Source organism: Mus caroli, chromosome 17 (assembly GCF_900094665.2).
Source record: "Mus caroli chromosome 17, CAROLI_EIJ_v1.1, whole genome shotgun sequence".
NCBI classification, from domain to species: domain Eukaryota; kingdom Metazoa; phylum Chordata; class Mammalia; order Rodentia; family Muridae; genus Mus; species Mus caroli.
The window spans coordinates 4,683,693-4,710,366 of record NC_034586.1 but is presented as its reverse complement, the minus strand read 5'-3'; the positions used below and the strand labels follow the sequence as shown (position 1 = coordinate 4,710,366).

Here is a 26,674-nt window from a genome sequence, read left to right as displayed (position 1 = left end):
CCCTCCCTCTTCATGAGACACGGGAGGACCAGGGGAGTCCTCCCTCTTCATGAGACACGGGAGGACCAGGGGAGTCCTCCCTCTTTATGAGGCAAGTGAGAACATGGGGAACCCTTCCCCATTTGCTCCATACACAAAAATATTAACGAGGAGAGCAGGCTGCAGTGTTAACACCAGGAAAACGGAAACCAGCTCAAATGAACGTAAAGCTGCACCTTGTGCTGTCATTTTAATCTTCCTATATGGTGTAGAATAATGACCATGGAATTTCCTGCACAAACCTCATCTCTGTCACTTTCTGAACACCCTGAAAAAGAAAACTATCTTGTATGCAATTTTAATTGGCTCATTAAAACCAGCAAGTGCTGGTCTCACCAAGGTACAAACCTGTGACAGGGCTGTGTGGCTTTCCTATGACGTGCCCGATGCACTCATTCATCAGGGCTTGCAAACTCTATAAACCAAAGAAAAATTGGAAGATGGTAAAAGAAAGTAAATTCTTAATTATAGAGTCAGCACACTAGACTCAGTATTTGAAAGCAACATTTGACATTAAGTAAATATTTTTAGTTTAAAAGACAAAAGATACAAGCATAAACTGGATACAAGTTAAATATCACTTAGTAATGTATTATGAATTCTATTTTCATAAATAAAAGCAACGTAGCAGACTATTCCCATAAAATAATGACATCTACAAGTAAAGTTGCGTCTCCATGACCAGAAGGCAACAGGAGGGAATTTAAACCTGTACGACATCACCAACTGGAGCAACTGCTGCGAACGGTGGCAGCCGGTGGCTCTGACTGATAGAGGACACCGAGGGGGAACAATCTTGTCCTCTGTTAGCTCCTAAAGGGCACTTGAACTGGCTTCATTATAAAATAGACACTAGCATCTATGTCAGAAGTCTAAGGGCCGAGAGAACACCAGGTAGCCAGCTGCACAAGCTGCAGTAAGAGAACACTGACAACCGGCCCGCATTTAAGAGCTCTGCATTTTAATGGGTCATCATCCTCACAGCCTAGGTCCCGAGGAACCAGGACTCCATAAATATTACACTATCCAGGAGAGAGAGTGGCTGAGCAACTCGGTTCTTGTCTAACTGAGAAAGCACTTGGAGTTGTTTGTCATACCAAGAAGTCATCTTCTGGTAAAGCTGAGATAAAGGCAGGCTCAATGGCTTGCAGGAAATCAAATCCTTGGGTGGCCCATCTGTAATATGAAAACATAGTTGGAGGTTTACTATACTATTAGTTAAAGAGACAGAAGATACCAGCATAAGTTGGACAGAAGTTAAATGTCATATAATTAATATATTATAAATTTTATTTTCATAAATAAAAGCAACTTAGCAGACTAGTCTCCATAAGACAGTGACGCTTGCTCATAAGCAAAGATGCAAGGATCTCCATGTGGTATGTAAATTACATGTTACAAATTCTTGGTGTTTCTTGGGGGTGGGGGAAGGTGGTGGTTGTATAAACATCTGAGCAGAATGAGCTCACGGTGACTTTTTAAAGTCAATTCTAACATCAAAAAGAAGCATGAGGGAATTTAGTGGGGCACACGTATCATGTGTGAGCTGGTCATTTTAACATGCAGTCAGTCTGCAGTGCTCTGACTCGGAAAGTGACTTCCAAGTGCCCCGTGTCTGCTTATCTGGATTACAGGATGCCTGGCCAGTCTTCACGCACACACTCACACACTTTAGTGACAACTTCATGCTACAGGGACAATCTCCACATCCCTCTCACGGATCCCTCTTAGGGGACATGCCATTTTGGACACATTACAGATTGTCTTCCCTCCAAGGTTAGTTCCAGGAGTCACATATACATACATCCATTTGGAAAGTGCTGACTGACACTGGGCTGGAAGGGATGTTTCACATGGCGCCCAGAAACAAGGCCCAAGCAGCCCTATGTGCCCACATAAGGACCAGAGTGCCAGCTTCTCGCTGTTACCTGGGTCTTGTGCCTCTGCCGCTCTCACATTTGGTCAGCACGTAATTCATCCACTTCTGGGCAAAGCTTATATATTTGTCTCCTATCTTCTGCCTGAATTCCCCAGACATCAAACGAACAACTTCTTTATGATACTGTAAGAAGTTTTCATATATATCAAAATTAACAAACCGTTCTGGCAATAGCTACACACAATAACACTGTACCTGACTAAAATGTCTTTTCCTAAAACTGAACGGCAAAATCTAATTAGCATGTGTACTTTAGATAACCAGATTATAGTCACAAAATAGAGCTCGGTAAATACTTTATTCAATAAAGTTTTGAGATACAGTAGAAAGATGGCTGTGAGTGGGAGGTAAAGTCTGGGCAACTGTCTGAATTTTAAATGAAAACTGACACTCTGGAGACCCCACAGCAATATAAGGTAACATTCCCAACTACTTGTAACTTAATTGGTTACAATTAAGGCTTTTTGTCTAGACTCCACAGTGCTTCCTGTCACCCACAAAGCCATTCCGGGATGTGTGGTGGTCCCTCGCATGTGGTTCCTACCTCAAACCCAAAGTTGTAGCCCTGAATCATGGCTTCTCGGTAGTACTGCTGCAGCGTGGCCGACTCAGACTCCTCGACCTCAGCATCGAACTCCAGGGTGAACATGTGGTCCACACGGTCGATGGCATCGCTGATTCTGTTGCATAGCTCGAGGGCATCATTCTGAAGAGGCCCAGACCATGATCATTAGCCCAAGAGAGACAAGCCACAAACAGACAGACACCACCGAGACACTCTTATCAAACCAGGACAGAGAAATCCCATTTCCACTGTTCTCTGTCTGTATCATCTTACGATGAACACCAAGTGGAAACAAGCCACAGGAAGTGCCTGCTGCACGTGACTACATTCTGTTCTTTGACTAGGTGCTGATGTCGCTAGCACTTCTGAGCATTAACCACTAGAGATCAATGGAGAAGATAAGGTCTACTGCCACCTGGTGGGTGGAGGCCAAGGATGCTGCCAAATATCCCACAATACACAAGAGGCATCTGCAGGGAAGCAGGTGCAGCTGCATGGGCCAAGATGGCGCCCTGGCCCATTGCCAGGCCCCGTGAAACCCACATGCTTACTGCCTTGCTTGAACATGCGCAGTGAAACTGCACGCATAAGCTGCTTGCCAAGTTAGATGCAGATCTGTCAGCCTATCTGTGACCGACCTGAGCTCGTGCCTGGAGCGTGTGTGATTCTGATTGGATGAGGTGGTGTGGAGNGAGATGAGGTCAGTTGCTGNTACTGTATAAATATAGCCCTTGCCCTAAGTGAAGAAAGCTGTGGAGTAAGCTGTAAGTAAAGAGGAAGCTGCGTGAACCCGTCCTGGTGTCCGTGTCGTTCTTGTCTCTGTGGCAAGTGGAGACTGTAACAAGTGGTGGCCCGTATGGGAAATTCTGGTAAGCAGCGGTAAGTAAAGAAAGCATAGGCCTGACAGGTTCCCGGAAAAAAGGGGGTGGAGCACCAAGGTTCTCAGGAATAGAGACGAAGGGAATTTCAGCAACATGGGTTCAACTGCATCTAAAATGAAAGTAAAAATGGGTTGACCCAGCTTCTTAAAAGAAGCGGTATTAACATGAAAGCAGAGATGGTGGACAGATTTCTGGACACCCTCTCCAAGGAAGCCCCATGGTTTTTAGAGGATGGGTATATTAATCAACAGTGCTGGGAGCGTTTGGGAAGGGATCTCCAAGCTTCCGATATGAAGAACCCTCTACCTGTAGGGATGTTAGCCATCTGGAACTTGGTCAGGGTGTGCTTGAGGGACGCCAGTGAAAAGTACAATGCTGAAACAGAGGAAAGAGCAGCAGCACTTGAGGAGGCTAATGAGATTGCTTCTCAGGCTATCAGCCGAAAACCTAAACAGCTTAGACAACAAACCAAAGACTAAGAAAGAGAAGAAGGAATCTAGCTCTGAAGGGTCTACTAGTGACAGCGACGGGACTGATAGCGACAGTGACGTCTGTGGTCAGATGTCCCGCTTGAGTTTGAGGCACGGTAGGCCACCCGAACCATCAGCCCCTCCGTTGCCTTCTCCTCCCCCCTATAAAGATGAAAGAGACAAAAGGGGAAAGCAGTCTTCATGCAGAAGTTTGGAAAAATGTGCCCACTGTTGTGGGGGCCTTCCCAGTATTTCAGGATCAACAGGGGCAATGGTATCATGAACCCCTGGATTGGAAGGTTGTACAAAGATTGAAGGAGTCAGTTTCGACTTATGGGGTCCAGGCTGCCTTTACTGTAACTCGGGTTGAGTCTCGCGTAGCCCAGCTAATTGTTATAATCACGTCATATACTCCTATAAAGGTGTGGCTAGGAGCTTTTGGTAAACAACCTGATGTGAAACAGATTGAGGTACTTGCCTCCACTAATTGGCTTCAGTTTGTCATGAGAAATCCTACTATATACCCCAGAATTACCAGCACTGAGCCAATCCCAGGTGCTGTTAATGTATTTACTGATGGATCCAAAGGCGGCGTGGGAGTAGTTTATGTTGAAGGAAATCAACCCCAAGCTCATGTATTTCCCTATCAATCTGCACAAGCTGTCGTTGGAGCAGTTAGTATTTGCTTCCTGCATTACTCATATGTCAGGAATGTGTGTAACCTCTGTTCAGTATCAGAATTTTTCCAGAGCTGCAAATCTGTCGCGTGCAATTGGTGAGATGCTGCTAAGAAATTGGAGTCATGATCTCGACACAAAGATGAAGGAATTGTCGAGCATCGTAAACAACACCCATGTGGAGATTGCAACTGCAAAGCAATGGCTGGAGAACATCCAGGGAACTGTGGGATTCTTAAAAAATTGGGGAGAGATGGCCCTTTGAGCGCTCCTGCTGACTGTTGTGTGTGGAGGAATGCTTTGGTGGATGGCACATATGCGAAGGCAGCACAGGGCTGATAAAGCCTTAGGCAGCACAAGGCAGCATAGCCTTAGTGCAGGCTATGGCAGCCTTGGAAGCAGGAGCATCCCCCCAATGTTGACTCAACATGCTGGATCAGTAATCAATGACGGGTAAGACCCTCACGTGCACATACCAACCTAAGACAGGATGGTGAAAGTGAGTTCCTCACTCCCATGACAGGTAAGGATGTGGCACAGATGGGGGCAACCTAAGACAGATGCAGATCCCAGAGCTACTAATAAAACAAAAAGGGGGGGGATGCAGGAAGTGGGTACAGCCGCATGGGCCAAGATGGCACCCTGGCCCATTGCCAGGCCCCGTGAAACCCACATGCTTACTGCCTTGCTTGAACATGCGCAGTGAAACTGCACGCATAAGCTGCTTGCCAAGTTAGATCTGGATCTGTCAGCCTATCTGTGACCGACCTGAGCTCGTGCCTGGAGCGTCTGTGATTCTGATTGGATGAGGTGGTGTGGAGGGAGATGAGGTCAGTTGCTGCTACTGTATAAATATAGCCCTTGCCCTAAGTGAAGAAAGCTGTGGAGTAAGCTGTAAGTAAAGAGGAAGCTGCGTGAACCCATCCTGGTGTCTGTGTCGTTCTTGTCTCCGCGGGTGGCAAGGACTGTGCCAGGCATCCCCTTACAACCCCAAACAACAGAAGACACCCTACCACCCCATACAGCAAGAAACACTCCACCACCACCTGATATTACAGGAAATAGCCCACTACCACTCCTTATAACAGGATATACCCCACCACTATGACCTATAACAGGAGACAACCCACTACCACCCCATGTAACAGAAGACAGCCCACCACCACCCTATAAAACAGGATACACCCCACCACTATCCTATACAACAGAATACACCCCACAACCACCTCATATAACAGGAGACACCTCACTACGCCATACAACAAAGAATCACTGTCCCCAATATCAACAGAGTAAAGGCTCTCAGTGCTTCTATGACAGCATCAGGCTAGCTCCACACTAACCCCTTCCCATCTGTCTCTCACTCCCTCCACATTCATCCCTTCTCATTCATCTCCCTCCCTCCATATTCACCCCTTCCCATCCATCTCACTCCCTCCACACTAACCCCTTCCCATCTGTCTCTCACTCCCTCCACATTCATCCCTTCTCATTCATCTCCCTCCCTCCATATTCACCCCTTCCCATCCATCTCACTCCCTCCACACTAACCCCTTCCCATCTGTCTCTCACTCCCTCCACATTCATCCCTTCTCATTCATCTCCCTCCCTCCATATTCACCCCTTCCCATCCATCTCACTCCCTCCACACTAACCCCTTCCCACCTGTCTCTCACATCCTCCACACTCACCGCTTCCCACCCGCATCTCACACCCTTGTACACTGGGAGTGTATCACTCACATTTCATTGCAAAGTATTCTTCAAAAATCTTCCAAACTCCCAAGGCTCAGTAAATAAAATTAGGTATTCCTCAACAAACCAGTCTGTACTGACCTTATTTTGCCAGCTCTATATTCTATATTATTTCCTTCTTTCTGACATATACATCAAACCAGACTGTGATACTTGGTCAGACCTTATAACCTTGGACATCAATGCTGAGTGTGTCTTTTGTTAGTCCCTGTTCTTCCTGTTCTGAAACTTGCCTGAGCTACGATACCAGAATCCAATTCCCAGATGCTACTAGAAGGTGCTGACCTCTCGGTGAGTGAGTCTATGCCCTTGAGCCAGGATCCTTCAAACTCAAGTAAAATCAACATTGTACAACAACTTGCACTCCCCAGAGTACTCTGGCTTGAACCAGAGGTCAATAGTCCCTTGCCCTGGTACCAGGGCTGGGCAACCATTTATAAGAGATTCATCAGTAAGTAAGATAAACTGGATTGGCAGGAGAAAACTGCAAGCTCACTGAATGACCTGTATTTCCTGGGAGTCTCTAAGAAGCCGCAGCTCTGTAGCTAAGAAGGCTTGAGTGACGGTTGCTGCAAAGAGCAGGTAAAAGCAGGATCCAAGAGACAGCACCAGACACAGAAGTTTAAACCAGAGAACACAAAGATGCAACGCTATGGCTACTGTGGTAGGGGAGGCCCTCATGTCTGCCACACTGGTTATTTCTTCCTGTTACAGTTATATTGGCTGCACTGCATATTGAACAGTAGGATAAACACTTATGGAGTGTGGATAAAGAATACCTGTAGCAAATACTGAAAACTGCGAAGGGTAAAAGAGACTTACCAGAAGAAGAGACCTAGATCCCAACCTCAACTCTGGTAAACAACCAGCCACGAGACCCACACAGTCACGGACTGGCTCACTCTCCACCCTTCCCAGTTCTACAGCTTCAGAAAACACCAAGGGAATGTCCCATTCACACATGTGCACAAGTATATACTAGGAAGAACTGGGGGCACTCACACCCTTCTAATGACATCATCTCACGCCATGTGACATTTCCACAGCTTTCCATCTAGAGGCAAGGATGGCATGGTCAGTACCTTGAGCTGCTGTAAACCTTTGGCGATGATGGGCTGGCTAGATGTCTGCTCATGGCGTACAGTCATCAGCCCCTCAATGGACTGCTGGAAGGCTTTTCTCTGAAGTACGAGGTGAGCAGACTCCATGACAACCAGCAGAAGGTTGTCCACCTGGAAAGAAAACCAAACCCAAGGCATTAAACAGACCCATGACGGCTTTCCCACCCCCAAACAGCACTACCCTCAAGTCTACCGTGCAACAGATGGCCACCTGGCTAGGATAACCTCCCGCAGGCCAGGGCAGCAAGCTCTAAGGAAGAAGAGCCTCACTCTCCACTGGGAAAGAGCGTGGGCACAGATGGATAGAGTGTTGGAGCAGCCCACAAAGATGGAAAAGTCGGGGATGAGGTGAGCTCCCCAGTGTGAATGGCTGAGAGACAGAGTTACTGCAGTGCCTGTTGCCACACTCACTTTCAAACAAGCCACAGTCCTAACTGGAGGACTGGAGGAGGGAAGGAGGGGAAACCCAGAGAAGGCAGCACAACTGTCCAGGAAAGGTAATGGTGCCTGCACTGTGGCAGGGCCCGGGAGCACCAGGCAGATCGTGTGCTGAGCGTATCTGGCTGCCAAGCTGGTGATTGGCCAGAGAGGTGGGAGGACAGGTTTACATCCGCTGCCACACTCCTGACTTAAACAATCGAGGGGGCATCTCTGACTGTGAGCGCAAGAGAAAGAACAGATGGCTGGGGAGGAGCCAGCGGCTGGTCCAGCAGAGCCCCGGATGTGTGTGAACACCTGCTTTACTGCCCCATACAGGATTATTTTCAGGGAACATACTCTTCAGATCAGCGAGGGTGATGCTTGTAAGCTGCCAGAGCGTTTCCCATAAGCATTCTGACCATCCCGGCTGACGGCGGGAGGCCCACCCACCTGCATGCTTCTCAGAGTGTCCACAGTCTCCACCTGAGGCACAATTTTGACAGCCCGAGCTTCCCATGTGCCCCAGCCATCTTCTGAGTCACGGGCTCGGTCCCCATGCTTGGTCAGGAGCAGGAAGGCATCCATGAAGACGTCGTCTGGATCCTTTGAGCAGTCCTTTCCTGTGGCAGCATTGAGTAGCTGCAAAATAATTTTCTTCTCCTCAGCGAGGCTGTCGGGGACAAACACGTGCAAATTCTCTAACCCAGGAATCTGTACCTGGAAAGGAAACAACGCATTCTTAAGTGAGGAAATGTGTGATCAAAAGTAGCCAGGGCACACGGCATGACTGCATTCCTAGAACTAACAAGACATGAGTTGGAGGCCAACCTGGGCTATCCAGTGAATTCAGGGCCAGTCTAGGGGTTTCAGGGCAGGAGTGGATAGACAAGCAGGCTCAAGGAAGAAGAGGAATGTGAGGGAGGAGGCATTAGTTCCAACAAGCTGAACTCTAAGTGGCTCAACTGAGTGAGGCTGGAGGAGAAGGGAGAGGGGCTGGGAGGAGCCGGGGGCAGTAACATTGAAGGTTCTCTAAGCACTACGTCACTGTCCCACATGCAATAGCTGGTTCTTCATGGGTGTGTGTGTCTGGGACAACTTGTTAATGCTACTGTTGGGCTGTTCGAGGAGGTGGGGTCACTTTAACATGGAATACGATGCCGTGACAGAGGTGCAGGCATGCAGGCCACAGCAGCCACCCCTATGTCACACATCCCCAGTGTGCTAAACAGTTTGATATCAACTTGTCATAGGCCAGAGTCACTGAAGAGGAGGGAACCTCAATTTAGTATATGCCTCCATAAGATCAGGCTGTAGGCAAGCCTGTAAGGCATTTTATTGATTAGTGATAGATGACAGAGGGACCAGCCCATTGTGTGTCTTGTCATCCCTGGGCTCTGGCTTCCTCTGTGATGAACAGTGATGTGGAAGCATTAAGGAAGCAAACCCCTTTCCTCCCCGGGTGGCTTCCGAGGCTGGCATACGACTGTCAATGACACGGCATCTGCAGGGCCCAAAGTGATCAATCTCGAACAACTTGAAGAGGACAGAGATAGGTCCAAGAAATAACTGATGGTGACCAGGATGACTGTCGCCAAAGAGTCACACTGTGGACTGCGGAGGGCCTGAGTGCAGACACTAAAACCGAAAGTCAGCAATCCCATTCATAGTCATAATTACAGTCACTGTTTTAAATACGCCGCCCTTACGTATTTAAAACGCATAGCTAAGTTGAGGGCGATTCTTTGTCTGCGTTTGTAAGAAAGTTAAGCATGAGGAAGTGTGTTTCTCTGTGAACCGGGAGGGTCAGTGTGCAGCCTCCAGAGCCCAGAATATTAACTCTGAATGCTATGAACCAGTAGCCTCTTTGGAATGCAGCTGAGACGAAGGACTCTGAGGACGGCACGGGCCTCACCTTAACATACTGCTTTGCTTTCAGAACGTCCAGGAGCTCTCGGGCTGATGCAGATAGCACGAACTCTGCTGCTATTTCTAGGTCCTAGGATCACAGAACAGGAACTTCCTTAGCATCAGCTTTACGACAGAACCCGGGAGGAGGGTAGCAGCGCTCGGGTGGCAGACTCACCTTCCTCAGCATTTTAGCAAAGCCCAGGGCCTTGGAGGCTCTTTCCCTGGCTTCGTGGAAGAGCTCCTTGAGTGCTCGGCTGATCTCGATGACAGATCTCCTGCCGGGGTGAAGTTCAGTTAGTTCACACTGGGGGCCCTCGGGGACAAGAGCAGTGAGTAACAGACAGGTAGTAAATCTCAAAGCACAGCGCAAACAGCGCCCTTGGACTTCATCAGGGGGACAAGAAGTTACTGAGAATGTGCCCAAATACGCCGCCAACTGATTCTCAGACTGTTGTACTAAGTACTTGAGTACTTTCAGTATAGTAGGGGACATCAAATACCCCTCAAGTAACAGCATGTTTAATTATCTAACATGGATGGCATATTCTCAAGAGTTTAAAAGCTCATAATAACTGAAAAGAAATGGAAACCGTTTGGTGACTCTGACTACCCCCTAATACCATCCTGAGGTGCATGCTGACTTGGGGGACACAGCGCTGCCACCACAGCTGACAGCAGGGGCAGGACACCATGGACTAGGTCTAGTGGAGCACCCATGCCCTTCCACAGAGAGAACTGTGAGCTCCATCTCTGGCAGGTGAGTGGGGATCCAAAGCACTGCTGCCTAGTGCACTTCTACTCTTCGATCCTCTTCGTGACTTTTCAGTTACAACTTAAAGCTACAGGGTCCACTCCTGCCCCATACATACCCAGGTACACATATACAGAGAGAGAGAGAGAGACAGACAGAGACAGAGACAGGCAGACAGACAGACAGGCAGAGACAAAGAGAGGAAGAGAGGGAAGGAGGGAATACAGTTTCAGTGGTTCAGTATCACGAACCAGCACGACCCTGGAGAGAATTCAGCAGATGAGGCAAGGCTCGCCCGTGTAGTTACCCTAATGTTCAGCAGAAGGGATATGCCAAGTGCCAACAACAGAAATGTGCCAAATGGCGTTAAAAGGCAGCTTAAGCTGCTACAGGGATTTGAAGAACAAAAATGTAGCACTAAAAAGATACTCCAGGAAACATGGGGCACAGTGTTGTTACAGCCATATTCAGCTAATATCCACTGTTTTAATCATGTTAAAGTCTGTTTGCCTGTGAAGAAGTTCTCACATAAAGACCACTGACAATCCCGTCCATCACCATCCAGATTCCAGAGGTAAGAAATGGCAGAAAGCCGGTGTGATGCCAACCTTAGCTCGTCGGCAGCACCGTTGTCGTCGGCGCTGGTCCACAGCTCAGCACAGCTCTCCTGCAGGCCGGATTCCAGAAAGCTCCCCGTGGATTTCAGCAGCATCCCTGCGATGTCACTGGGGACAAACAGCAAAGCAGAAGGAGAATCAGCTATTGCTGCAACAGACACAATGGGAGTTTTCCCTTAGCACATGACTGAGGAGCAAACACAGACCTCTTAGACGATAGCCTAGCCCACCTTTGGTCTAATACACAGCACTGACTATAAACCTGGTGGTAAGTTGTGTGTAGGAGCCATTGATTATACAAAGGTATCGCTTAAATGTTCAAGATGGCATAAAATGCCTGCAACAAACCAAATGGCGCGATGGAAAAGCAGCAGAAACTGAAGCAGAGCTCTTTCCAAACTTTCTCTCCAGGTCTCTCTTACAGCTGGTGAAGACCAACTCTCCCTACCTGAACTTTCTCAATGGTCAGACTGCTTACACACTAGTGTTAATGAACGCCCAAGCATGCAGAACAGGGTGAGTCCTGGTGGCAACCCTTCACTAGCACTACTGACCTCCATGATGTTCAAGGAAAGGCAGTGATGACCTGGTGAGAGAGCGGGTGAGTACACGCCCGTCATCAGATGGGAAAGAAACAGGGCGGCGAGGTCTCTCCCGGACAGAAAGCTCCTCCCACCCCAGCCCCAAGCAGAGGCTGAGTGTTAGCAGGATTATCCAAAGGGGAGCGGAGGGGAGTCTAGGAACGACAAGGAACTTAATGAAGGAGTGAAACCGTGTCAAGCACAAGGCTTGTCTGGAAAGGGAAACACAGGTGCTCATCAGGCTGCAACACCTGACAAGAGACTCAGAAGCAAAGGTCGGACTGAGCTCTGGAGGGCCTGGATTTGATATAAATTAGTTTAATCACATGACCATCAAAGCAGGTGGGCTTTAAAATACCTGAATGGAAAGGAGACTTGATGAGAAAAGGGCTTTCAGGATATCATATAATGCACCAAGATGTATTTATTTAAAAGCCTGGCTCCTGTTCTACAGAAGCAACAGTGAGCACAGTGGACAAAGCCCTCTGCTGCATGGAAAGAAACAAGAATGGATCTGAAGTACTTCTGAGTAGGAACTTCTAAATGCGACAGTAAGGTAACACTTGGGCAAAGGTCTGCAGGAAGTCGGGGAGTGTGGGAATGTGGTCCACGTGGGGCAGCAGGTGCCATGTGCCCACTCATGAGCACAAAGGGGGCTGCTGGGGCTGCGCAGTGTGGCTGACTGTACGCCGCCCCGATGCCCGGAGCGGTGGAGGGGGGTGGGGTGCGGCTGAAAGCAAAGCTTAGGAGCCATGACCATAGAAGAGTTGGGTTGGTTCCGACCTGAGCTGGGCCAGGGGTGGCAGTCCAGGGAGGGCAGCAGTAAAGCCCTCGGAGCTGTTCCAGGGATATAAAGGCAAAGCCCAGAGACTGCTTTAGGAATTTGAAAGACACATAGAGACAAAGACACAAACGGCAACTGAAGGAAGCGAGGTCACAGTTCGCCTGAACAACAGGACACAGGCTGACATGAGCCTCTAAAGCTGGAGGTAGAAAACACAAGGGACATCACCTGGACCGCAACCTGAAGGACTGGGAAGCCAGTGAGCTCACCACCCACTAAGATGAAGATGCAGCCTAAGAACTGAGGTCCCTGCAGGAAAGGACAGAGGCTTCTGAGACACCAAAAAATGGTAGACATAAAATTCTGACACCAAGAGAGGACAGAGACTGCCAAAGTCCCGGAGCACAGTTAGTCATACTCAGCTGGGCCAGTGCGCACCTCACAGGAAGGATGCGCAGCTGGGCCAGTACACACAACTCATAGAAAGGGGAAAGGGGGAGGAGGAGGAGAAGGAACAGGAGGAGAAGGAGGAGGAGGAGAAGCAGCAGCAGCAGCAGCACCAGCACAGCAGCACGGGGCGCTGGGCCTACAGGCCTCAGCCTGCATCAGGGTCAGAACTCAGGGAACCTGCCAGCATCTTCCGCAGGCCTGATCCAACGGGATGCTCACTTCCCTGGAATAAGCTGACAGGGACTGTTCCTTCCTCAAGCATCCCGAGTTCCGTTCCTAATCCTTCATATAAGTAAGAGGCTTATAAAGAGACACATGACATTCCCAAACCGCTCTCAGTGAAATGTTCTGGGCATCCCACCAAGTTCAAGTACACCAGTCTACTCTGCTCTCACAGGACCTGCGTCTCCTGACTCATACGGATCCCAGGCTCAAGCCCCACCTTTGGAGCTGGCCATTTTTTGCTGCCCTGTGCTTGCAATGGAGCCCCAGGCCTCTGCCATCTACTGCCTGGGAGCTAGGCAGCACTAGCTATCCAATGTGATAAAGAATGTCTCCAAATACTGTGGATGCCCCTTAGAGGGCAAATCCACCCAGGTGAGACCCTCTGCTCACAGACACTACCTGACACTCAGATGTGTACTTGGGAGTTGAGGAATCCGGGAGGGCGAGAAGGAAGGTGTTCAAGCACAAGGTTCCTACCAGAAAAGCTTTCCAGCCTGCGCTTCTCCGCCACGGATATAATGGGTTATTTCTTTGGTGAAATTCCATTCCTCTTCTAGCAGGTTTTTTAAGCTATGGGAGGCCTGAGGTAACTGCTGTAGCATTTGGATCCAGCTTCTCATGTAATCAAAATACACCTAAAAACAAAACCATAAAATGACATGTTTCAGAGAATCCAGCAACTTATAACTTGACCTGTTACCATACAATATAAACCAGAAGGGTGAGAGAGAGGAGCGACTGTGCGAAGCATGACATGCTGGGAAACCAGACCACACCACGGCCTGCTGCTGTGTGAGTCTTCAGCAACAACACGTTCAAAACCTTCCCGATTCCTGTGGAGTAACTGAAATTATCACAAAATATAGGAAAGTGTAACAGTGTAAAATAAAAGCAAGCACATGAAAACTTTCATCATGAACAGGGACAGGTAGGGCTCCTCTGGGATGCTAATATTTTATTTGGTTTGGTTACTTATTTTAGCTCGAGAGAGCTGTTAGCACACGTCCTGCCAGCCCTTCCTGATGTCCCGGTTTGTGACATGAATTTTTCTAGACTTATTATGAGATAGGATCAGAATATGGAGACCATCTCCACGACACACGCTACAACAGCTTTAGTATTCCTAAATCCCCACTGACTCCTCCCTCAGTTAGGAGTGTGTGATGCTTAACAGCATATAGACCAAGAAAGCCCCCCCATCAGCATCTTCTGCCCCATCCCCCCCACCATCAGCATCTTCTGCCCCATCCCCCCCACCATCAGGATCTTCTGCCCCCCTCACCATCAGCATCTTCTGCAGGTCCTCCTCAAAGGCATCCATGTTGCAGTCGGTCTTCTCCAGTCCGCCCAGGACCTCCTGCAGCATGAACTGGTAATACTGCTTCATCAGGAGCCCGCCCTTTAGAACCTCTTTACACTCTCGCACTAGCTGCAAAAGAGCACACGCCATCGACACAGCCGTCACCCGCATGTCCTGGTCACACAGGCTGCCAGACCTCACAAATTAGCCCCAGAAGCCCCAGAGGGTCCTGCCTCTGAGGAACTTGAAATTGTTTCTGACTCCTGAGAAGCTTGTCCTGAACAACAGTTCAGCCATCTGTAACATGGTGAAACTTCACAGAGCAGCCACAGCTCCACCAGGTGCACCCTGCAAATCCATTCATATGGAGCTGAATTTCACTTATTAAAGGCTACTTTCACCAATGCATAAGACAAGAGGTAGAAGAGGAAAAATATCTCATGAAATAGGAATTTTAACCCAAACCAAGATTTAAATAACAGATCACTGGAAATGATGGCTTCTGAGTAATGTAATGTAGTTACCTACTGTGTGTGGCTTCATCTACTACCAAAAGTCACGAACCAAGCCAACTCTAACCTTAATTTGATGAAAATAGATAGAACTCAAGGAAAACAGAAGGACGGCAAACCTGCAATATTCCTGTGTGGCAGGTGAAGTGCCAAGGAGGAAAGCTGAGATGAAGCAACCCCAGAAGCCCCTCCCAAAATCAGATCTGAGATACAGTGCTCTCCAACCACAGGCCAGGGCCTGGAGGGCAGGCCTACACTGTTACACTGGAGGGCAGGCCTACACTGTTACACTGGAGGGCAGGCCTACACTGTTACACTGGAGGGCAGGCCCATACAGCTCCACTGGAGGGCAGGGCTATACAGTCACACTGGAGGGCAGGGCTATACAGTCACACTGGAGGGCAGGCCTACACTGTTACACTGGAGGGTAGGCCTATACAGCCCCACTGGAGGGCAGGGCTATACAGTCACACTGGAGGGCAGGGCTATACAGTCACACTGGAGGGCAGGCCTACACTGTTACACTGGAGGGCAGGGCTATACAGTCCCACTGGAGGGCAGGGCTATACAGTCACACTGGAGGGCAGGGCTATACAGTCACACTGGAGGGCAGGCCTACACTGTCACACTGGAGGGCAGACCTACACAGTCACACTGGAGGGCAGGGCTATACAGTCACACTGGAAGGAGGGCTACACAGTGGCACTCTGTTTCAAAGACTGCAGCCACAAGTGCAGTTCCAGGACAGGGGCTAGGAAATAAAGCCTGTGGCTCTTAGCCTCACTATTTACTACTACACTTGCACCCGAGAACGAACCAGGGATACACCTACACTCCCCTACAAGTGTGTGTGAATACACTGACCCCTGTGGAACACGGCAGCCATTTAAAGTCTTGCTTTGATAGAGTCTTTATAGAATTACCTGCGTGTGCATGTACACACACATTACAAACCCCAGTGCCCTCTCTTGTCTATATGCACAGGAAGTGCATGTGTGCAGGTAGCACAACTGGATGGAAAGACCATGCTCTGTGCTCATCATAATGCAGGGAAAACGGGACTAATTCCTGTCATGTTCTATGTTTTTCAATTTGTCTAAGACAAGGAATAAGATTGCTTTTGTAGATAAAAGCTCTTAAATGTTTCTCAAATAATTATTCATGATATAAAAACTATAGCTACACGCCAAACCTTCTAAAAGTGTCTGCGCCTACTTTTCTCTGTTAAATGCCATTTAGGTATTTACTACTGACCCTTGAATTTTTGTAACAGAAAATTTCTATTCTCTTTTTTCTCTGAAACAGCACAACAATCCTAGTCCTGTTGGTCACTGTTTGTAGTGCTTTAACGTAAACTTCTATTTTACAGCAGTCCCATTGGTGAGGTTGACTCCACCCTGTCTCACAGGGTTGTATCTGATGAGGAATGGAGATATATCTGACCAGCAAGCTCAGCTACCCGCTGCAGCACAGAGAACAAGGCAGAGCTGCAGCCAGGTGAACCAGAAGACAAACGTGAGCTGTGTGAAGGGAGGCAGTGAGGCTAATGTGGGAACAGTCTGGCTGGTACAGAGTGTCACTGCAGTGGCAAGTGACAGCAAGCCTGCTCCCAAACAACCTCATTAGTCACCACAGTCTACACTTGACCAAACAAGCAAAGGCATGTCCTATGTGGACCTGCTGTGTGACCTGGGATGTGCAGAGCTACGTGGCTCTTTATGCTCCGGCAGGCAGAGTGAGGCTCCGAATGGCTTTACTGTATACAGTTAGTTCATGCTGACTTATTAGCAGCAGAGCCTGAAAGGAGCCCCTTAGCATTCACTGCTCACCGAAACTGCTTCCAGTTGCCCCTGAAATGCCGCTCCATGTAATGAAGACCTCACCCGAAACTGACGCCTCAGTAGGAAACGTGGACCCTACTGCTGAATTTGTGCAGCTGCTTAAGCAAGCAAGAAATCCAAAACCTCTCCTGGCGTACTCTAAGGCATTTCCCTACCTACACACACCTCCAACAGAATAATGAACTTCAACTGTCTTTAATGAAGGATCCTGAATGTTGGAGATGACGCTCAGTGAGTGACATGTCACCTGCCATCCAGCATGTACAAGTCCCCAGCTTTGACCTCTAGCATCACAAAAATAAGTACCTTTTTAAAAAGGGAACTGTGTTGCCAGTCATCAGGATCACAGAGCGGGCTGACAGACTCATGTGACCAACCACTTGTTTTCATACTTCTTGGCAACAAGTGAATGGTAAAGAAGCTGAAACACACTCTTATCTTTGGGGACTACAGGTGAAGAACATTCTAGATGGCCCCCTAAAAGAGTAGTAAAAATAAACACTAAGACACATTCTTTTCACTGTTTGCAGTAACTAAGGGAGAAAATGGTGAGAAGGCAGGCAGGAGTAATGCAGCCACAACTGCCTGTCTAGAGTGTTAGACACAAACCTGTTTGATACTCAAGAGGGAAGGCTCCCCGGCAGGCCTCTGTTCCAGCCGCAGCTTCAGGCACTCGTGGATCACGTTCAGCAGGACCCGACAGAGCACCAGGAAGGCGGGCTCAAAGGAAGGCAGGTCCATGGCTCTCAGTTCTTCCCAGGACACAGCGCTGCACTTCTGCTCTGAGGAAGGAGGTGTTCCCGACAACTGCACATAATCCGAGCCCCACATGGGACCTGGAAAGTCAGAGAACTGCGGCAAAAGTTCAGGACAGGATTAAAGCCATGCGCAGGACCTGGCCTGAAGCTGTACTTATAAGTGTTGCTACAACCTGCTGACATATCTACAAAATTCTCGTTCTAAAATGAAAAGGATGGCCATCAATTCTACATGTGCACAGAGCCCCCAGTCCCAATGACACGTTACACATAGTGCTATCTACAACTAAGGATGCAGAAACCAAGGAGTTGCTAAAATTACAAGAAAAGAGATTACAAAACTCCTATTACTTCTATGTGAGAATAAAAATCAGAGTTCAGCCAACCTTGCATCCACTCAAGAGTCACACTTCCTGATGTTGCAGAAGACAGCTTCCCCCTACTCCCCACCGCTACAGATGCCCTCAGTCACCCATCACCTCATGCTGCCTGGGAGTCCCTCAGTGTCCTTAGCCATTCCTTCATCAAGCACACTTAAACTATTAAGCTTTTCCCCAGAATGCAGGAGATCTGGAGCTTTCTCACCTCATTCTTAAGCCTCTGACACCACCAGCACCAGCAGCACCAGCAGCATTAAAAACCCTGACCTTTTTCTAGGTAAGATCATCAAAGTTTGAAAGCCTCAACTTTCTGCATCTCCAATTATAGCTTGTTCTGCATCTGTGGCATCTCTGGTCACCTTTGATCACCTTGGAGACTCTCTACTGTTCTCCATCACATCTGGACACACTCAGAGGACTCTCCAGATAACATCTAAACTATAGCCTTAGCCAGCACCTAGGGGAATCCATGTTTGCTACAGGCACAGACTCCCCTGACCCTTTCGAGGCCCCCTCCCCATCTACCAACTACCTCCTGGCCTAGCTCCTGCCCTCCGGAGTGTCCTCATCTCTCCTCACTGCTCCTACACAGAGTCCTCTGGCCCTCGCGCATCTCCATGTGCTGACCCTGGCGCAGGCTGCTTGCTCCTCTAGGAGTTTTCCTAATACAGCCTAATTTCCAAGACACCTGTGACACCTTTCTAAGGATCTTCTTCACCCTACAGCATGCCACGCCCACTATCCCTCAAGTTCATTTTGTCATCATAGAAATATCATGCTCAATGACTGGGCAGTGTGTGTGTGTTTGTGGGGGGGATCAATGCTCAAAAGTCAGAAAGTCTGGCTCTGGGTCATTTAATGAGCTATGCGGTTCTGAAAGCATCTAGTAGTCCTCAGGCTGTTTCTTTATTTTAAAACCAGAGTTGGACTGGGGATTGGAACTTAGTATAATGAGGTATGTGTCTGTATGAGGACCTACACAAACACACACATGCACACTTGTATTCTCTCTCTCTCTCTCTCTCTCNCACACACACACACACACACACACACACACACAGAGTCACGCACTGTCTACTTTATACAGATTAAGCAGAACAAACCTCAGAAAAGGTACTTAGAAACCATTTGTCTCCCATCCCCTTGCTTTGGAACAGATGCAGGCGAAGGCAGCTTAGTGCAGATCTGTGTCAGAGGTTCATAGCCACAAGCTTCAAGGGCTCAATAGCTGACTTACCAACAACTTTGGCTGCTGACTGGGTGGACGATTCATGTCAATTACCCTCTTCAAGATGGCTCCCTGTCCCGGGGTTACTCCTGTTTCCAGTGCATAGTGTGGCTCTCAAGATACTGTGTGTCCATAGCCACCTTGCCATACCTGACTTCTGTGGATCTATCTCCTTAGTGCTTCTACGTTCCACGCATCCTAGCTCCCGACACACACACTAGTTTTCAACAGCATCTCCTGACCCTGACATCTCACCCACAGAGCTTTGTCTCAGGCTTGTCTTAACCCAAGCTGGACCCTTCTAGTTGACACTCAGTGCTGCACTAGTGGGACACTCACACTAGTCCCTGTGAAGACCATGCCCTCTTACTTAGCTCCAAAGCCCAATATCCACACAGACACTGACCACACCAGCCATGAAGATCCGGTAAGACTTTATGCTGCACTGTGACCATCCTGCTCTGTTCCGCACAGGCCAATCCCTGACAAATGACACTCTCTTCAGGAGGAGGCCGGAATGCCCACCTCTAGGGTTTTCTGTGGTTGCCTCGGGGGCATGTTTCTCACAGTGCATGCTTGGTTACTCAGTCGCATTCACCACTGAGCTCCCTGGTAAACTGCCAGTTCTGAGAAGAAGACCCTTTACCTCCAGTTAATTAGGATCAGCCAATACTTGGGTTAGCATTTGCATTACAGTGATGCTAAACCAACGTTGACCAGTAAGTTAATGGTGAACACCTTGATTCTCCAGCTCCCCCGAGAGCACCAGCAAACAACTGACACCCCTGAACTCCTATTATCAATAAGTCTCTGGCTCTCAGATTTGCTACTGTGCTACTAGAGGATGCCATCACAAACTGAAAGTCCTATGGCGCCTAGCAGACAGCAGACACTAGACAGATGGGAGGGGCCCAGTGAACAGCTCTTACGCTGCTGGTCAGCTTCAGCTTCAGAGAGCAGTTCCTGGGTGGGAATGAGGCCTGGTGTTCAAAGAGAAACCTCCAAGGCAGAGTTTCAGAGGAACTCCTCCCATTTAAAATATTAACCGCTAAGTTAAAAGGCAGTATTATGCATGCATATGTATAGGTATGTTATTATTAAAAGCATGGGAGACAAAATGTTAACTCTAGGAGGCAGCACAGCACAGCCAAGACAGACATAGCTTAGCCAGACTTCATGTCCTAGTGCTGGTACATGCAGTCTGTGCGCCCCTGACCTAATTACTTGGCCCTCCTCCTCCTTAGGCACGGGCCACTGTTCAGTCAGTGGCTGCTGTGGCCTGTTCCCAACAGTGCGGCTGCTCTGCTGTCGCCACGGGATCCAAGCGCTCCCTGTGACTTCCAACTCCCATCTTACTGTCAGGTCTGATTCAGCTGGTTCACAGCTGTCAAAGCCATGTGGCATAGCTTCCCCCACATAAATCTGTTTTAAAACAGAAACCCTCTAGGCAAATGAGCAAGCATGTGCTTCCGAGGCTGTCATTAAACCAGAGCTCTTGTAACTTTACTTATGAAATCAGACAGGCAATGACTGGAACAAACGACTTGGCCCCGGCAGCTTCACGGTAGCAGGAAGATTACCCCGCCCTCCTCGGAGCCTGGGGTGGCTGGCGCATACCTGCACTGTGCAAGCCATTGGTCCTGCATTCCACACTAGATTTGCTCTCCAGGATGGGCAGAGGTATGTGTATTTTTAAAGCTCTTCGGATAATGCTGATGTGTAGCCTGGCCTAGAAACCACTGGTTTATTTTTAAGTCTGGTAGCTCAGACTCCCCCAACAATCCACAACACAGTGACTCGAAGGTTACTCCTCTCTAAGCCAGTTTCCTCAGGGGTAAACTGGAGCTGTGACCCTGTCTAGCACCTGGTGAGTCTAAGTGGCAGCTTAGTCTCTAATGCAGTGTCCACAATAAACAGCCTCTTCAGGGTTTCCTGTGTCACAGGAAAGACTGGCATAGTGTTTAACCTTCAAAGACAAACAGTACTTTATTGGCCATTAAACATAATTACGTAATTTCTAATGCAAGAAATTAATTAAGACAGTAACCAAGCACTTTCTTGGTATTTGTGATAATATGGCAAAGGCAGTCGAGTAGTGTTAGTATCTTATATACTACACTAAAATACACGCAGCCTCACTGAGGAGCCCTGGGAAAGTGTGCTAACTAGGCTAGGCTGAGTGCAGAGGCAGATGCTTGAACAGTACGTGGTGGCTCCAGGTTTAGCCCTCACAGGTAAAAGAGCATACGCTAGAGAGGCTCTGGGGTGGGGGATGGGGGTGGGGGGCTAAAAGGCAGGCAAAGAGGGTGCCACACCAGCACCACAGCAAGGGTACTGCTCCAGTTAAAGGGCGATGGACTGGTAATTAGAGACCCATGTGCACACAAAAGACACCCGCAGGCTAGCCCGGAAGCAGTAACACAGCGGCAGCCATGCTCAGTCCCTGGTGGGCAGGCCAGAGGCACTGTGCTCACAGGCAGCATCTGCAGAAGGGCAGGCACTGGAGACTGAGCACTTTGCATGCTCAGCTGGCCTAGCCTGCTATTTGGAAATAGTGATCAGACACACTCCACCGTGGGAATTTAGATCATAGCAAGGTGAGAGGTACCAGAGGGTCCTGAGGTCCAGGGAGGTTCCACACAAAGGAGAAGGGAACCAGAAGATATCTGAGAAAGACCTCAGGTACACAGGGTGGACGACTGGAACGTCATCCACTTCTTCCCTCTGACATTATACTGTCCTGGCTTCAGGGGAGATCCTGCTGGCATTGTGAGTCTGCCTCACGGGCTTAAATACATGATGACCTGAGAGTCTCTCACACAACACTCTTTCAGAGCACAGACGATGGGGTCTGGGGTCTGGGGTCTGGGTGTGTCCTGGGGAGAGCAGTCTGCAGCCCGAGGGAGTGACAATCACTGAATTCAAACAGACCATTAACATGGATGCTGCTCATGTTATTAAATAAATACAACAGACTATTTCTAGTTTGCAATTTTTTTAAACAATAAATATAAAAAAGCTTTAGGAGAAAAGTATTTTGTAAAGCATGCTTCCACAGGTTTACTAAAAATTACTAACACTGCTTAGAAGTAATTTAATCATAAAAAATAAAGATATAAAGTCAAACATAAGAAAAAACAAAATATCACAAATAAATGTTATTTCTTTTCTATAAAGCCCTTCAATGAGATCAGCCAGAAACCGCAAAAGCAGAATGCAAAGCAGCCATGCACTCTGCCCTGTCAGCTGCATGAGCCATCTGGAGGCTTCCAATAGTGATGCAGGAGCACACAGGCCTGTGTACTGTTTGAGGGGCTGGGCTACCCCAAGTACATTTTACTCCCGAACCTCAAGTGTCTCCAAGCATACCATTATTAGGAAGAGACTAAAGATAAAACGACATTTTAAAGATGAACAAAAGCCCACATTGACTTACACCTGGCTTTGATGGGAGAAAAAAAAAAATAACATAACAATAAATCCTAAAAATACAGGAGTTTGTATTTGATGCACAGGTTTTACCATATATGAGGATCCGCTGAGGCTGCGTTAAGTCTGGGTAGACAGGAACACACTATTACACACATCTCTCAGACAGAAGACTAGGATCAAAAAGACGGAGTCAGTGGTGAGAAGGAAGATCAGTCACTCTGGAAACGGCGCCCGGCTAGCGGACCTCAGAACTGGCTCTGGACAGCTGCTCACACAGCTGCAGGTGGCACGTAGCCCTCGGGCCACCTGCTTCCGGGTGCTCAGCAGAGTGCAACCTTCCGTCCCTCTTGCCCTCTCTTCTCAGCCTGCTCTCCTCACACTCTGGGCCTCTCTCTGTCTGAGGCTCCTCTCCCCACCACTCCACTGCCCTCCATGCCAGCTTGACCCCAGCGGTGGCCTCCCCTTTCCTTCCCCAGGCAGCTGCTGGGCCTCACAGCTGGTCAGCCTTGATGTTTTCCTTTGAAACGCAAACAGAATTGTCCTTGAGCCCTTAAAAACAACTGTGGCTCTTTCCCTGAAATACTCAGTAATCAGGGTTAGGGAGCCCAGGATGAAAATGTGTATGTGTGCATGCACAAATGCACACATACACATGCACACAAGCACATGTATGCACTGCACACCACATATCACACGAAATGTTATGTAAGCCCATGTGACAGACTCAGAATGCTAGTGAAATATCCCGAGGCTAACCAGGACAGTGTGATGTAAGAGGGAAGGAACGGATGAAGTTCGAATCTGAATGTGAGACATGTATGGCCGGCGTATATGTACACGCATACATCTCTCTACTTGCAGACGCTGCGCTCCTGAGTGAAGACAAACTGTTCCTTTCACACCAAGTTACCCGAAACTTCAGACCTCCCCACCTGCCAGTGTGGCTAGTGTCTGCGGCAGGGCTCCACTTTGAACTGTAGGAAGCCAACAGAAAAACTCTTAACTCTGCTTTTAGAAAGCTGTCTGAAGGCAGTTCTCATTAACAGCCTTTCCAACCACATCACCTCAAACCTAACATTTACAAACACCAACAACGAAAGCCAACCCTGTCTTCCCAGAGTGTCCTAATGGCATTCCGCCCCTGCAGAGACAACTTTGTTCTACATCTACAGGTCCATCGGAGAGAGCTGCACAATGAACCCACAGTGATCCGTGTGAGAGGGCAAGAAGCCTCCATTTGCCGTTTGCCGAGTCCCTGACGTCCTCTGAGCCTCATCACCTGACTGAGAATGCAGACTCGAAGCCTGACAGGCCTGGACTCTCCTCAGGTGTCTCTCTTATGCCTTATGGAAATACTTTCTACTATCTTTGACTCCAAAGCAAGCCATGTTATACAATAAACTGAAGCTTGAAAATTTTAAATGCTAAGTATGTACATACATTGGCTACTAAGGTCGAAATCACCAACCAACCCAGGAACCTCGCAGAACTGGGAACTTCTGCTGTCAGTCATGCGAACATGAAAACTCAGAAGAGAAAACCTACTCGCTGTGTTTCAGACTCTAAGTCAGCCCCTACAAAATGCCCCTTCCCAATTTTACCACCCAGAGCAGCATTCTGGATTTCCGAAGTGTCATGCTTTCAAAATCAAATTACAACACACTTTGTCTAATGGACATGCTCCTCCCAAAAAGTCTTCCACAGTCAAAGATTTATCTACTAACATCCAAGTTCGGTCTGCACTAAACATGTCAGCCATGACTATAGCACGTGCGCTCTTCCTCTGCTAAGTTTTACATTTCTTTACAATTTGCATCTTTTTAATATCCCATAACCAAAACTGGGCCTGCTACTCAGTGGCGTAGTTAACTGTTTCCAGTTCTGTTTGAGGTTCTTTGGTGTTTCGTTTGTTGATGTCTTGCCACGCTAGAAATCACGAGTGAACCCAGGGCTCTGCACATGTGTGGGTGGCAAGCACTTTAGCACTCAGCCATATCCCAGCCAAGACCAAGCTTTTTCAAAGAATCCAAAGAGCTAGAGATCCAGCTCAGAGGTGGAGGACCTGCTTAACATGCACAAGGTCCCTCAGGGCTAGGGTGACTAAATGGGTGGGTGGGTGAGTGAGTGAGTGGATGGATGGATGGATGGATGGCTTATTACCTGTGTATGACACTAACATTACTGACTCACCTGCAGCTTGTGGTCACCCAGGCCCTGCCCCCCACTTTACACCTAGCTCATCCTTTCCCAACTGGTATTTATACCATTGTCTTCATCCACACACCACCTTGTGCTCCATTCGTTAAATTTGATCCCCTTACCATAATACTTTAACTTACAGCAGCAATTATAATGCAATTCATATCTGCCATTTATGCCTAGAAATGCTAAGAATATTAAAGTCCATATGATCAATACTACACGTCAAGAGGGACTTGAGACGTGACACTACGGGACATCCCCCATTGAAACCTACCTCCACTGGACGGTCGTCCTTCACCAGAGCTACACGAGCCCTTTGCAAGGACCCGTTCATTAGCTTATGAAGTCGTAAAATTAACTTTCTTAGCCCCATTTGCTTCAGTGCTTTGTCCACGAATGGTCTATAGATAGAAGTCAAACAATGCCTGCTGGCTTCAGGGCCACAGTCCGCTGTCCCCCAGCCTATGGACTCTTCCTCCGACTCGAGCCTCTCCAGCTTCCTGGAGACGCAGCCCTGGGAGTGACTGTCCAAGATGGTGTCTGTGGACAGCCTGAGCTCTGGCGCCCTCGGATTGGGGGTTGGCTCTTCATCACTCTCCTCCGTCCCACTCTCCAGCTCCCTCAGCGCAACCTCCGTGTCCTCGCCCTCGTCCTCCGGGTCGTAGCCCTTGGACGGCCGAGGGGAGGGGATTTCAAACACTGGCCAGCCAATGTCTGACAAGTTCTTGATGCCCAGCACAGTGCCCATGATCCGCAGCTTCTGATTTAGATCTTTCGTGATGTTTAGCCACAGGCAGAGCGCCTGCACTCTGTCCTCAAAGTCCTTGGCGGCGTACCGTTCATAGTCCTTCTGCAGCGCCTGCAGGGATGGGTAAAGTGCCTCCATGTACTCCAGCAGCTCCATTATCCGCTTCACCTGCTCAAACGAGACCCTCTGGCGCTGGAGGTGCTCATGGTACGATGAGCAGCCCACACGGTTTGTCTCGTGAGGGGTTCTGCACTGACCTTCGACCGAGGGCCCGTTGAAACCGGCTCCATTTCTGGAGAAGGCAATGCTCCCGTAATTAACTTTGAAGGTGAGGATTTCATTGATGATGTCTGGGATAGCTTGGCGGGCTGTGTATAGAAAGAGGTCCTGGTCATTGATGGTGCGGCCCGCGTGCCAGGCCTGGAGTTCTAACCAGATCAGCTCGTTCGATCGGTTGAACCAGAAAGCAGCCGTGTTTTCTTGTCCCCTCTGTTCCCTGTCCTTCTTCTTCGAGACTGAGGTAAGCTTTAGCAAAAGGCGCAGTGTTTCGAAGAACTTTAAGCGATCTGCAGGGCAGTCAGTCCGGGAAGTCTGCCGTGCAGTTCTGGCTATAGGCATGGGCATCGAGACGGGCAGCTTGGCATTGCTACAGCCGAGACTGAGGTAAGGCTTATTGAGATCCACATCTGGAATCGATTTTTTTGGCAAAGACCCAGCCACCGAGTCCAACATGAACGAGCACTGTGCATTTTTCTTATGGTCTCGCTCTGTTGTTCTCAGAGTCGCTCGAATCTTCTTCTCCTGCTTGTAGCTGTATTCTTCCACGGTCTCCACTCCCTTCCCCAAATCTTTATGTGGTGACTGACTCGGTGTGTTCATTTTCTCTATTAAAAAGAAAATAACAGAACAGTATAAAACTCTGAAACATGAAGCTAGTCACTGTTGTAAACTCGAATACATTTACACTCAGGCTACCACCATGAAAAAGAGACATTCCGTAAGATGGAACTTGTAAGGTTTTAATGACTGTTTTCATTGTTCTTGCTATAGTACCCTTGTGTTCTTTTATACTTACAGACGCTGAACGGACT

General features: G+C 48.5%; 1 protein-coding gene across 3 annotated transcripts in view; it reads right to left on the bottom strand.

Moving 5' to 3' along the window:
- Window positions 1-26,674, bottom strand: part of Map3k4 (mitogen-activated protein kinase kinase kinase 4) — an 88,337-nt gene that overhangs the window by 18,272 nt on the left and 43,391 nt on the right. For all 3 annotated transcript variants that reach the window (XM_021186229.1, XM_021186230.1, XM_029471203.1), the window contains 13 exons: window positions 25,110-26,467; window positions 17,445-17,687; window positions 14,465-14,611; window positions 13,660-13,817; window positions 11,134-11,250; window positions 9,950-10,049; window positions 9,779-9,862; window positions 8,317-8,583; window positions 7,408-7,557; window positions 2,523-2,684; window positions 1,968-2,101; window positions 1,137-1,215; window positions 388-454 (listed from right to left, as the gene is read on the bottom strand). In XM_021186229.1, the coding sequence (XP_021041888.1) occupies window positions 388-454; window positions 1,137-1,215; window positions 1,968-2,101; window positions 2,523-2,684; window positions 7,408-7,557; window positions 8,317-8,583; window positions 9,779-9,862; window positions 9,950-10,049; window positions 11,134-11,250; window positions 13,660-13,817; window positions 14,465-14,611; window positions 17,445-17,687; window positions 25,110-26,467 (3,066 nt within the window). The remainder of the gene's footprint in view (window positions 1-387; window positions 455-1,136; window positions 1,216-1,967; window positions 2,102-2,522; window positions 2,685-7,407; window positions 7,558-8,316; window positions 8,584-9,778; window positions 9,863-9,949; window positions 10,050-11,133; window positions 11,251-13,659; window positions 13,818-14,464; window positions 14,612-17,444; window positions 17,688-25,109; window positions 26,468-26,674) is intronic.